At 50.4% G+C, this 13,851-nt stretch overlaps 1 protein-coding gene across 4 annotated transcripts in view; it reads left to right on the top strand.

Annotated features, from left to right (window-relative positions):
• The window catches only part of NF2 (NF2, moesin-ezrin-radixin like (MERLIN) tumor suppressor), a 125,455-nt gene extending 116,670 nt beyond the window's left edge, over positions 1 to 8,785 (top strand). For 3 of the 4 annotated variants that reach the window (XM_072600028.1, XM_072600024.1, XM_072600026.1), the window contains one exon: positions 5,419 to 8,785. In XM_072600028.1, the coding sequence (XP_072456129.1) occupies positions 5,419 to 5,469 (51 nt within the window). In that variant the 3' untranslated portion in view covers positions 5,470 to 8,785. The remainder of the gene's footprint in view (positions 1 to 5,418) is intronic. The other variant, XM_072600027.1, reaches the window with a different exon arrangement.
• Positions 8,786 to 13,851: the final 5,066 nt, after the last annotated feature.

Genomic DNA, 13,851 nt, shown 5'->3' with positions numbered 1-13,851 from the left:
TTATAGTATCAGTCTTTATACCTAGATCATGTACCCATTTGAACTTTATTCTTGTGTACAGTGTCAGGCATTGATAGAATTTCGCTTTCTTGACAATCTTTTTTTTAATCAGACACCAAAGAAGAAGCATTTAAGAGAGATCCTCTGGAATTTCTCAGGGTAGCCTACTTTCCTAAAACTGATAAAGAAGATAAACCCAAATTCAGTTTGTTAATTAGGACAGAACTGGCCTTAAGTTCTTCCTTTGACTAGGGACAAGCAGGTGCGCCATTGCCTCTGTGTGACTTGTTCCCATTTGTGCATTATGTGAAACCATTTCTTTAGATGAGACTTAGCCCCAGGAGAGGCCAGGGAAAGCTTAATCAATTCCTTTTAAAATGGAATCCCCTCCTGTCCATCCTTCCTTCCTAGTTTGGAAGGGGGGTATTTATCACTCCCTAAGCCCCATATTCTATTTGTGCTCAGGGCTGTGGAATTTGGCTCACGCCTGGATGCTTGGAAAGGCCACCTTCCTGGCATCCCTTTGCATGCCATTTTATAGATTCTCCCTGCCCTGTTCCTCAGTGTGCAGTGTGTGGAGGAGGAGAGGAAGCAGAAAGGGATTCGGGTTTACATTTCAATTCCAGTGCATTTTGATAGGATAAGCAAAGTGCCAGGGTTATAGTTGTTGTTTTAAATGAATTAAATGGTCCTCCAATTCCAGCACCTTTCCATTCCCCAAGGATTCAGGAATTGAGGTGAGGCCACCAGAGGATGATGGGAGGAATCTTGGCTCTGAGAGTGGTTTGTTCTCCTGGTTTAATTGTAACGCTTCCTCTGCTCGTTGAGAGCCAAAGCGGTGGTGGTTCTGTCCTGCCTCTCCATTCGCCTTTGCTATGGGAACAGGATTATCACAATGCGGCTTTGTAAATCAATTTTCTCTCTGTGCTGATGAAAATGTAATTTATTAATCAAGCTGCCTTGCTGCTGGAGGTGCACCTTGCATATTACACGTCTTCATCCTCCTCTGTCCCTTTTGGGAAGTTCTGGAGGGAGCGTGTGCAGCCCTCTTTTTCCAGAAGGAGATCCCCTGAAGTTAGGAGAGGCAGCGTGTTGTATAGAAAAGCACACTGGCCACAAATCTCTTTGCTGCTGCCTTGACCTGGTCCAAGACACTTCATCTCTCAGAACTGTCTCCTTATTTGTACAAGATGGGTCTAGGTCAGCAGTTCACTAAGGTCCCCTGAGACCCTTTCCAGGAGGCTGCAAGGTCCGAGCTCTTTCCGTAAACATCAGCCACTCAAACAGAAGTTCTTTGGAAGAGGAGAGGGTCCTAAGACCCCAAAGTTGGAGACCCACTGGCCTATAGCGTTGTCAAAGGCCCTGTGATCCTGTGGTGTGTGGAGGCCCCAGAGAGTCAGAATGAGAAGGGACCAGGGAGGCCTTCATTTCACAACTAATAGCTTACATTTCCATGGCACTGTCTGGTTGTCCAGAACACTTTCTTTACAAACTCTGTGAGCTCCCTTTTCTTCATAGCTTTTCAGGGCTCACAGAATACTTGACTTGGAATGACCTCATGAGGTAAATAATGCAAATATCCTTTTTCTTACAAATTGAGAAACTGAGTCAGTGAGCAGTTAAGTGACTTCCCCAAGACCCCATGGTCAGTAATTGTCGGTATTCTGACTCAGTCTAGTGTTATTTCCTCTGTAACCCACAAGTCGGGCTGGGTGTACCCTAACAATCCCCCTCACAGGTCTACTGTCTCTTGCCCCAGTGGCCTTTTGGGAAGGTTTTGGAAGAATCCAGCAGTGCTAGCAGGTGCCTATAGCTCTCTCTCAATGAGCTGGGTCTTGGGAAGTCAGCCAGGTAAGCGCCAGCCACATGGCCAGGGCGAGGGGGCCTTCTGCTGCTGCACAGAGCAGATGGACCTTCCAGGAGACCCCACAGACACCTGACTTGAGTTTGAGCAGGGCTGGACTTGGTCTGATGGACGTTGCTTCTTTGTGGAGGAAAGCCACCCTATCTCATCCAGGCAGCCTTGGTAGCTTTGGTCATTTACCAAGTCAGTGCCCATAGGAGTGCCTGCACCTAGCGTCTTTGGCTTCTATTTTGGCAGCAGGGTACAGACACCCATGTGAATGATTCTGATGAGGCCCAAGGGAAGGAAGATGAGCCTGGCAGGCTATGCAGACTTCTGAAGTACAAAGACAGAGTGGCGTAGGGGATGGGACTGGGCTGGTGACCACTGAGCAGTGGGTTCAGGCAAGAGAGATGGCACCTGCTCCTGGGTTGTTCCCATGGATGATTTAAGGCACCTGGAGGAGAGAAGTGGGCCCATCCCATTGCCTGGTGAGCAGACTTCATGTTCCCTTGGCATCATCCAAGAGCTGGCGAGCATGACCAGGGCTCAAGGCCAAGTCCCACAGCAGTGTCTGCACTCAGCTCCCCAAAGCCAGTCCTGTGCCTCTGGAGAGGGGGGTTCAGGAGCTCCCCTCTGTTCTGGATCTGGAAATAAGTTTCAGAGGGCTCCTGACCTGCTGAACCGGAACAGCATAGAGTGATGAGGATCATAATAGCTGCTTGTATCGAGTGCCAGGCACTGTGCTACACGCTTTACAGAAAGGCTCTCATTTGATCTTCAGCAAACCTGGGAGGTATGTGCTATTATTAATCCCATCTTAGAGTTGGGGAAACCAAGGCAAATAGGTGAAGTATCTTACCCAAGGTCACAGTACTGGGAAGTATCTGAGGCCAGATTTGAACTTGGATCTTCCTATCTGCCATGCCACCTCATGGCCCCTGTGGCCCACCAACCTGCTGAGACTGGCGTGAAGTGGAACTGGCATTCTGCAGGTGCCAAGTGTAGACCTACCCCCTGACTCTTCCCCATCTGTCTGGATCTGGCCCTGCCCCTTGGCGTCCATGTTCTGGGTCCCCTGCTGCTGCCCCCAGAGGAGGTTCCTGACTCCAACTCTGGGCTGTCATGTATATACATGATACCTTTGGGGTCTCCCATCCCTCCTCCTGGAAAGCTGTGTCATTTCTGTGATGACGGGACACTGTGATGCTTGGCCTGGAGTGCTGCTCGGCCTGGAGTGCTGCTCGGCCTGGACTGCTGCTCTGCACCTGACACCCTGGGGAACTGTGAGCGTGCTTTCTAACCTAGCCCTTAGTTTCCTTATTGTAAAGGAATTGGAGGATAGGCTCTAAGAGTATCATCCCAAAGACCATGGCCCAGTAAGGTGCACACAGTGGGTGCTTAATACATGTTGGTGCATGACTAGCTGAGCTCTGAGGTCCTTTCCAGGACTGTTCCAGGTTAGGAGATGGAAGAGCAGGGAAACTGTCCTGTTGGCTTTTTGGGGAAACTGATAATTAACCCGAAGGTTAACCAGGCTCTGGTAAGACCTTCCTTGAGCAAAGCTCTTGTGGTTCCTGCCTTTGTGAACCACATGGATTTCTGTCTCAAGGAAGGAAGCTTGGGATTTCCCCTTTGCTCTGTAGCCTACTCCTTTTCTTGTCTCCTGCTCCCTGAAGAATCGCCAACTCACCTGGCCAGAGGGAGGAATAGCTGTCCAGTCAAATGGAAGGCCAGAGGGGTGGAGGCCAGGGGCAGGAATAGGCCGCCAGGGTAGCCAAAGGCTGGCCCTCAGCACTGGCAGTAACTTCCTTGGTGCTTTCAAGTCCCTGCTGGAGTTGGAACCACGAGGACTTGTGTAGCATGGTGGCAAGGTGTGCACATGCTGGAAGCCAGACCTGGCAGCAAGGCACATCTGGCTCCCCAGCATCACAGAGGTGGGAGGCTCATTCCACCCTCGGGACCCCTCCCGGCCTCTGTAGAGGATTATATGTCTCAGCCTGAGGCTTGGCTCAGCTCCTACTGGCCTGCACAGCCAGGGAGGGGAATGCAGGCTTCAGTCCTCAGGAGCCTTTGACTCTGCTCCTCTCCTTTGCCTTTGGCCTCTTTTCCTCCATGGAGGCAATGCTGCTTCCAGCGTCTGCAGAGGCAGTCAGTGTTTGGAGCATAAGTGTCCTACCATCACCAGGCACTTTGCATACTAACAAGCACATGGTTGAGTCTCTGGACTATGGGGCTGCTTGGGCTGGCTCGTCATGTGTGGGATCTGAAAATTCTGGGATTCCAGCGTTGAACTCAGGAGCTCGGCTTTGTGAGCAGATGGGGTCGGCTGCTTTGGGAGGTCTGCATCCCTGCGCTCATGGCCTGGCCTGGTAGAGGAGGAAGGAGCCTGTCCCAGCACTGCAGTGCAACCTAGGAGTGTACACATCTGCCCGAGGGGCTGCCTCTGGGCTCGCTAACCCTTTTACTCTTCTCCCTTCAAGGGCAGAGGAGGCAGAGAATGCGATGCCAGCAGGAGGAGCTGTGCTTGGGACAAAAGACCACTCTGTGCTCCAGGCCAGCCCTTAGTGCAGCCTCCACAGCGGCACGTCTGTAGTGGTCACTTGGCTTTCAATGAACGCCCTTTCCCCTCACAGCATTGTAGCTGCTTCTCTGTGCCAGCGCTGGGGGAGGACGTTGCCACCTCCCACATCCCCTGCCCCAGAAGCTTTGCTTTGACATCTGGCATTCGTGGGCCAGCTGCTGGTGGTTAGCAGATTCTGGGGAGAAGTTAAAGAACGTAGCCTGAGTTTTCATGGCTTGTGCTCTGTCCCATGAAGAGCCCCACTGATCATCTGCATGGCCGGCACTCTGAGGAGCAGAGAGATGGTTTCAGAAGCAGGATGCTGCCTTTCACTCTGGCTTACAGAGCTTTCGCCGTGGATTGTGCCCCAGGCCAGGATCCGTGCTCGTGAGCCAGAGGCAGTTGCCGAGACAGTGCAGACAGATGGGCTGGCCCAGCTTGTCCTTTCTTTCCTCCACACTTCAGGGGCAGGCTTGCTCTTGGCCTCAGACCCTGCTCAGGGATGGGGGAAGCACCTTCCATTTGGGCCATCCCAGGAGGCAATACTTAGGGACAGCGTAGGCATAATATTCCTCCTTGGTCTTAGCACTGGGAGCCATGGGAAGGAGTAGTCTTCTGCTTATCTGACTGGGTCAGGGCCAGACGGCACTCACCAGGATGATCCTCATCCCCCATGGGTTTCACCAGTAAGAGAGATGCTGACTGAGAAAAGTGCCCTCCGCTCTTTGATGCAACAGGGACATCACACTCTGTGGGAAAAGGGCACCGATACCATTTCTTTGCTAACATGCTTTTGCCCACTAGTCATCTACAGTGGAGTGACCGCGGCCTCTAAGTTGGGAGGGAAGTCTGGAACCTCACTTAGTGCTCTGGGAAAGCCCCGCCTGCTGGTGCCCCACCCTCCTTTTCTGTCTGAACCACTTCATAAACTGAACCAAGACCTGGTCGTGGCCAGGCAGGAGGAGGACAGTCAGACCTACCTTTCACCTTCTCCTTCTCTTTTTTCTTACAGCTCACCTTGCAGAGTACAAAGTCCCGAGTGGCCTTCTTTGAAGAACTGTAGGAAATGATCCAGCCATCCCAGGAGTGGCCACTTCTGCCCGGGCCCCCTGCATCAGCAGGATTGACCTCACACCGTGGAAGTGATCCCTGGATGTACTGGCTGGAGGATGAGCATCTCCTTGAACTTTCTCTGGCCAAGCAGTGACCCAACGCCAACAATGTGCAATGGCTTTGAATTCCAGCCCTTACTAGGATTTCTTGTGTGGGATTCAAGTTCAGCCCTATGGATTTTTTTAAAATATGCAGTCTCTTTTGTCTAATGTATAATTGTGATATCCCATGTGGTCTTCAGACACCTTGGTATGTAATTTTTGCTAGATGCAGTCTCAGCCTGTTCTGCCAAAGGAAGAGGGGAAGTTGATTTGAATGAGGATATCGAAGTAGATGTGAGAGGTAAAGCCTCTATGTGGACTCTCATCTGAGTGTTCTGGTGACACCTTCTGAAACACCAGGGGTCAAGAAGATTGGTGGATTTGTGCCACTGCCCCAAGCCAAGGTATCATCAGAAGAGTGAATGGTCTGGCCTTGCCCGGTTGGCTTCTCAGTAGCCAGGCCTGTGAAGGAAATGCCTTCATGCTGATCCCATGGAGGGCCAGCCTCCCAGAGGAATGAATCTGGAGGAGGGAGACTGGTAATCTTCCCAGAGCTGAGCCGTGGGTTCATCCCAGCCATCAGGCCTCGAGTTTGGGCACGCTGAGGATGGGCTTTGGCTGCCAGACAGCCGGGTGCTAGAACAGCAGCCACGTCTGTGAGGAGTGCAGGCCAAACCGCGGCTGGGGGCCAAGTCTGGGAAGGAGCAGCTGCAACTTCCAAACCCACCTCGTACCATGTCCATAGCCAGGGGGAGCGATTGCCCCCAAAACCTGCCCTACCTGCACAGAATTTTGCCTCTGGGCTCCACTCCTCATGCCATGGTTCACATAAGATGTGAGAGACCTAGTGTTTCTTGGGACCTTCTTGCAACCAGCTGAGACTCAGAGGGCTATGGGTCTTTGCAGGCACTCCTGTAGTTCTTATCTACTGTCGATGGCAAGCCTTTCTTTGGCACTGATTTGTCTTGTGTTCTCTCTTGGCAAGAAACTGGACTGCTCTGGCTAATCTCTGCACTCTGTATCTTGAAACATACTGCTTAACTCTTGCATTGTGTACATGTTTAATCTTGTTCCCCTGCCCAATGTCCTTTATAAAAATCTCCCTATTGGACATTTAGACCCTTTTGTACTCCCTTTCCTCCCATCACTGTGCCTACTACAGTGTTGTGCCTTGCTGTAGTGGATTCTCTGTAAATTCTCTTTGAGTGACTATTCTGTGTTAAGTTGGTGGCTAAAGAAAATATTCTCCCTTGTACTTGGTTGGGTGCTGCTCCCCCCAGGTGAGGTCCCTCCCTTGGGCCACCAGCTGTTGTGCCCAGCGTGACCTGGGCAGCCTTAACAACTTGTCAAACTGAGAAGTGGTCAGAAGTTGTGGATTTCCTTGTGTGGCTCTTGTGCTGATCTGTCCTCTGGGTCCAGGGAGAGGAGCAGGTTAGTGACTCTGGAGGGAGTCCCTGAGCCCCTCCTGGTATGGCTTGGGGGTTAACTCCCTGCCGCCTGGCCTGTTTCTGTCCTTCCTGCTGGCAGGAGGATGGCCGAAATGGCCTCATGATTACTTGTGGCTGTCAGGCAACAAATGGGAATCCAGGGGCCTTGGGGGCTTCTCTCTCTGTGGGTCACCTGTTTTTGAATAATAAAAACACTTAGTCATCCAGCTTGTAGGAAGGCCTGGGATCCTCCCCCTCCCCCCTCCCCTTGTAGGACGTGGCTGTAGCCTCACACTACCACGATGTCTCTGGCACAGCCACCTCTGTGACCACTGGGGGGACAGCTGGGAGGGGTTGGACCTTGGTGGGTGGGGGGAGTCTCCTGCTCTGTATTCCGCTCCTGAGCAGTACTTATTTAATTAGCAGTGAAAGTCCAGGCCTCCTCTGGCAGCTGGGCAGGAACTTGGCTTCCCTATCGTACAAAGCACTTCCAGAGACTTGTGAGTGAGGCTGCCTAAGGTCAGAACAGTTTCTCTCTGTTGGGGGGAGGGCTGCAGCCTGGGCAATGATGCCCAGCCCCTGACCCAAGGGCACCCTGCAAGCCAGACCCTGTCTCATGTTTTCTGTGCCCCTGCCCTGCCCCTTCCCCAGGGCCACAAAAGCAAATGTCTAATCTGTAAAGATAGGTATGTGGCCCCTTGATTACAAAGGATTTAATGGCCATTCTCTGCTTGTGGGAAGGGAAAACCATGGAGGGCCAATTAACTCAGCTCAAGAACTAACCTCTTGTCTGCTCCCCTGGGGCCCCACTGCCCGGCAGACCAAACACCCCAATCCTCAGCAGAGCAGAGGCTGAGAGCCACCAGGCTCCCTCCGGGGTGAAGCTTCTTGGTATGCGGAGTTGAGCAAGGAGTAGCTGGCCCTGAGGAAGGTCTTGAATGGAGGAAGAATGAGCCGCGGGGCATTGCAGCTTCGAGCTGGCTTTGTTAGGTGTTTTTATGTCTATAAAGCGCATAATGTGTAATGTGTCCCCAGACTTCTGACATGCCATTGGAGAGAAGGGAGGAGACAGTGCTGAATCAGCAGTGATTTCCTTGAGCACAGGGCAGGCATCTGGGCAAGAGCGGGGGTGGGGAGTGTTGTGGGGGAGTGGCTTCCTGGAGGCACCCCCAGAAGGCCGTGCTGGTGACCCCAGACTTCTGTACTCTCTACTCTCTGCTCCTGCATCCACGCTGAAAGCCTCACTTGAGTTCCATCACAGCACTTAGAAATACATGAAAAAATGTGGGCAGCACCCCAAGCTGGGCACCCCCACGCTGGGCACCCCCACGCTCCCCACACTTCCAAGTGTAGCCTGGCAGGGAGAGGCCCCTACATCTCTTTCTTGCTCTCTATTTGTCTCTTTTTCTGCCGCTCCATCTCTGCCCTTCTTCTCTTGTGTCTCTGTGTGTCTGTCTCCCCATCTCCACTCTCTCCAAGGTAGAAAGACGTCCAAACCTCTGCAGTCCAGCAAATCGAAATCATTCTCCAGCTTTGAATAGAGAGCTCTGAGCTCTTGGCTTGGGGAGTTTGTGCCAGTCCCAGGGGAGGCAACCGCTTTCTCCAGCCTGACTCTTGGCAGGTCACACCCCCAAGATGGACATGTTGTCCAGCCCCCTCTTCAAAGCGAAAGTTTGAGAATTGGATTTGTATAGCCGCCTCCCCCATCGGGTGAAATACTCACATATCTCTTTTCTATTCTGGGGGATTGTTATATTTTAACTGATTGTTTTAATAAAAATTCAAAGCTGTAAAAGTATGTGTTTGTCTTGAGAGCTTGCAACTGAATTAAGGTTCAGCTCCATCACCCCTTCGGAGGGAGGACCAACAGCCCTGGTTTTGGAATCAGAGTCCTGGCTCTGCCACTTCCCAGGCTGGGCGACCCTGGGTGAGTCACTTCTTTCTGAGCCGCCGTTTTCCTCCTGTTAAATGAAGTGGTTGGCCTCTGAAAGCAGCCCCAGATCTTGGGTTCCATAATGTAGGAATTCTGGGCCAAAATGACATCCCACCTCACTGCACACAGACTAAGGTGACTCTTCAGCTCTTGGGGTGCTTTCATTTGGTGTTGGTGATACAAACACCCATTTCAAGACTGATGTCACTTCAACAAACATCTACATATGGGGTGTGTCTGGGTATGTCTGTGTGTGACCGGCCCAGTGGTAGGGGGCCAGAGATGAACAGAGGCTATGTTCTTTCTCTTGAGGTGTTTTACCAGAGCCAGACTCAGTAACATGAGCCCAAGAGCCACATCCTGCCTGGAGCTGGCATCACCTCAGAATGGACGGTGTGCCCCGATGAACAGGGTACAAGTTTATCAATGAAGGAGAGGGCAAAAGAAAGGCATTGGGCCCATGGGCAGCATTGTGTACCCTGAGAGTCACCAGACCAATGCTCTGCCATTCCAGAAGCGCTGATTCTGGGCTTGTGGGCAAAGGCGGCAAGAATACCAAGGGGCAACCTTTCTGGAACCCGAGTCCCATCTTCTCCAGAGTGAGGGGCTTTGTCTGTAGCCTCTCCTGAGGTCCTCCCACCTCTAAACCCCAGAATGAGGTGGTAGGTTTAGGGCCATCATTTTAAAAACAAACACAGCTGCCCTTGGGTGACTCAATTCTGTTTTCCAACGGGGAGGGGGGGGGGGAGTGGTGAGATAGTCAGTAAGCATTTATTAAACACTTACTGTGTGCCTGTATGCCAGGTTCCACACTGAGCTCTGCAATACAAAGACAAATGGCAGCCAGTGCCCTCAAGGGGCTCAGTCTAATGGGGGGAAAAACATGAAAGCAACAGATAAATACAGGATAAATTGGAGATGGTCAATAGAGGGAAGGTTTCTCATAAAAGGTGGGAAGCCAGGAGGTCGAAATAAAGGGCAGAACATTGTGCCAGGCAGACCTGAGTTCTAATCCTAGTTTTAAGACAGCTATGTGGTCCAGCAGAGAGAATGCAGGGCCTGGAGTCAAGAAGACCTGAGTTCAAATCCAAACTCAAAGACTTCTGACCTATGTGACCCTGGGCACGTCACTTCTCTTTGTCTCAGTTTCCTCAATTGTGAAATGAAAATAATCCCTACCTCCCAGGGTCTTGGTGAGGATTAAATGAGATGACCATTGTAAAGCTCTTGGCCCCCTTCTAACAGTAAGTGCTATATGTCAGTATTACTAGGATATTTATCGTTACCATGGGCCTTGGATCAGTTCATTTTTCTGAACCTGTTTCCTCCTTTGTAAAATGAAGAGACCTGACTAGACCAAATGTTCTTAACATTTTTGCGACAGGGACCCCTTCAGCCGTTCAGTGACTCATGTTTTCAGATGCACAAATAAAATACATGAGATTGCAATGGAAACCAGAGATTTTTAAATCATTAGGAAAAGATTTTTAAAAGTTCACAGGCTTCGGGTTGAGAACCCTTGGACTGGTTGGTCTTTGAGTATTTCATCCAGCATGCCTTCCCGTTGTGTGGGATTCCTGGATCATAGAAGGTGTGTTGATCATTAGTGCTGGCCTGATTCTCATCCATGTCCCTCTGGAAATTCTCCATAGAGGAAACCCAGAGAATGCTTCCATTTTCCGTTTCCTCCCTTGCCACGAGCAGCTCACCTCTTATCATCCTGCGCAGGCTGCTGTGTGACAGTCTCTGCCCAGAAGCATCACAAGAAGCAATCCCATCCAGCAACCCATCACTGCCACCAACAGTGTCTGGGCACCACTTCCAGCTACAGCTCTTGTGGGTGGGTCAAGGACTCTGGGGAAGTGATCCTGCACCATCCTGGTCTCACAAAACCAGACTCAAGCCAGCGGCAGACAAGTTTCCTCTTGGGCACATCTAGTCATCCATTAGTGTCAGCCATACTAGAATCCCCAGAGCACTCAGGAGCTTTCCAGGTGGCCCCTGGGATGATCGCCCAGGACTTATTGGTGAGCCAGGCAATGCCAACAAGACCTCTGTGATGGGTAGCACCATTCCTGCTGGAGTTCACTCGACATCCATCATAGAAAGTCCATTTCAACCCTAGCTCTTCTTTTCCCTTCTCTTCCCCACCCAGCCCCTTCAGGAGAAGTAGGCTGTGTGGTTTTTATAGGAAAGCAAAATCCCCAAAATGAAGACAAGAAACCATTATCCAAGTCAACTATGGGTTTTCCTGTAACGACCTCAACAATTTTGTTTGTATTTAACAGAAACTAGTCAGTTTAGAGCAGGCTTTAAAAAGAAAGAAATTCTCCATAGAGAACCTACCTTGTGAGCTGGCCTTTTTCAAAAAACACAGAACACCTGATATCATCCTATTTGGGGTTTGGAGGGGTTCTTCACCAGTTTGGCTTCAGGGTGATGATATTACAGCTACAGTAACTCAGGAAGACCTTACTGACAAAACATAGCTTTTAAATTATCCCAAGTATTTCAAGGAGCCTAATAGAGAATGTAGGGCAGCCAAGTGGATAGTGGATAGACCCAGTCCTGGAGTCAGGAAGACTTCCTTCGCTCAAATGTGGCTTCAGACACTTGATAGCTGTGTGATCCTGGGCAAGTCACTTCACCCTGTTTGCCTCTGTTTCCTCATCTGTAAAATGAGCTGGAGAAGGAAATGGCAAACCACTCAGGTATCTTTGCTAAGAAAACCCCAAATGGGGTCACGAACAGTCAGACTACTGAAAAACAACCAAGCAACAAAATAGATAATGTTTCTGCTTCTCCTCTTCAAAAACAAACATCCATGAAGTGTGTGTGTGTGCGTGTGTGTGTGTGAGAGAGAGAGAGAAAGAGAGGGAGGGAGAGGGAGAGGGAGAGAGAGATCACTGTTGCCTCTCCTGTACAACTCTTCAGAGGGGCAAGACTGCAGCTGTTGCCTCTGATCCCTCCCCCCCCATTCACAAAACTCAAGAGGCAAACAAATCTCTCCTTGCATTCATCACTTCAATCCCATGCACAGCCCATATGCCCTCGTGTCTTGCACACAGTAGGTGCTTGATTTGTGCCCCTCCCTCCTCACCCATGATGGCAGTGATCTTGACAGGCTGCTATTACTGTGGTTGGGCATAAATCAGCAGGAGCAAATCTGGCTGCAAACAGCGAGAGCTGGGAGCTCTTTTATAAAGAAATAGGTAAGTCCCTCTTAGTGGTGACAGAAGCAGCCTGGAAAAATTAGAGTGACAATATATCAGAACCGGAGCGGGCTGCTGCTGACTCAGACTGAAATCTCTCCTCATCTCCTGTCCTGGAGCCCAGGCTGTCTCAGCAGAGTAGCCCCTAATAGGCTTGTCTGATTGTGGAAATCAAGGCAGATCTAAAGAGATTTGTCTAGTGGTGAGCAGCCCCGTCCCCCTTCCCTCTCCCAGCCCCCTCTATCTGGCCAGCTGTCTTCCTGAAGAGCTGGGATCTTCTCCTAAATGGAATTATCTTGTTAATACAGTGAAGGCTGCTGTCGGCCAGTGAAGGAATCCCTAAGCTCTTCTCCGAGGCAAGTGCCCCAGAATTGGTGATAGGGCACCTTCTCTGAGTCTCGATTTCCTCAGCTGCAAAACGGGAATTAATATCGCTGCACCTCCCAACGTCAAGCATTGGGAGGGTTAAATGGATGATGATAGGTATGGGAGATGTTTAAGATTGAAAGAAATTCAGAACAAGCTGCTAGATCTATGAGACATGGGAATATTTCAATTGTAAAAGGTCACGGAAGATATAATTTTCAGAGCTGAGAGTGACCTCGGAGGTCATGCATCATGCAGTGTCTCACCTCCTGCAGCAGAGGTTGATAACCTGGGAGCTGTAGATTTTGTAATATATATAGAAAGATATATACATATGTGTATATGTATTCTGATAACTATTTCAATAGAAATGATTCACTTAGCAGTCTCTGAATTTTGTGCATTTAAAAAGCATGATTCTGAGAAGGGACTCATGAGCATCCCCTGAGGGCCAAAGGGAGTCCCTGCATCACAAATAAAGGGTTCTTACCCTCCTCCAGCCGGTTAGAGCTCCTTAGGGGAATTCAGCAGCTCCCGAGATGGCTAGCTCCATTTCTGACAGGTGTAATTGTTAGAAAGGTTTTACTTAGCTGGTTGCCAGGGCAGTGGAAATCTCTCTTCCCTGTAACTCTTCCCCTCCTCCAAACCCATTAACGTGCTAGTTCTGATCTCTGGGTCTGCCCAGAATAGGATGGGTCTTTTTCCCACACTGTGGCCCTTCTAACTGAATCCAGCTGCCAAATTAGAGGTGAAGGTGGGTATTTGTGAAGTCCCAAGTCTGTGTCTTCTCTGTTCCTGGCTGAACATTCCCAGTGCCTTAGTTTCTGACATATTGGTCACTCTCCAAACTGGAAACCGGTTCCAGAGCTGAGCACGGTATTCCAGGAATGAGCCCCTCCCCCCCCCCCCCAGGGCAGAGTATTGAACAGTAATAGAACTTCAAGCTCACCTAGCTGATCTTCATGTTTTACAGATGGGAAAACTGAGGCCCAGAGAGAGATTTGCCCACAGAGTAGCAAGTAACACAGCTAGTGTTCAAATTCAGCCCCTGTGATGTAATACTCTTGACAAAATCTCTGCTCTGGCACTTTGACGATGTGGTGGATCCCCCTTCCTCCCTGGGCCCTAGTTTTCTCCTCTAAAATGAGAGGGTTGTCCCTTTCACCTGTAAAGTGAAGAAGATACCCCTGTGTGATTCCCTGCAGAGTGCCATGATCCCATGACATCTCCCTGTCTCATCTTCCCTACCCTACATTGCCACATCCCCTGTCCACACTCTGGGCCCCTTAATTCTTGCTATTAGCCATCATTGCCCTTTGAACTTAGTTGCCCCTTCCCCCAGGGACCAGGGAG

The sequence above is a fragment of the Notamacropus eugenii genome, chromosome 4 (assembly GCF_028372415.1).
Source record: "Notamacropus eugenii isolate mMacEug1 chromosome 4, mMacEug1.pri_v2, whole genome shotgun sequence".
NCBI classification, from domain to species: domain Eukaryota; kingdom Metazoa; phylum Chordata; class Mammalia; order Diprotodontia; family Macropodidae; genus Notamacropus; species Notamacropus eugenii.
Note: the sequence above shows the minus strand (reverse complement) of the source record. Positions and strands in the feature narration are given on the sequence as shown.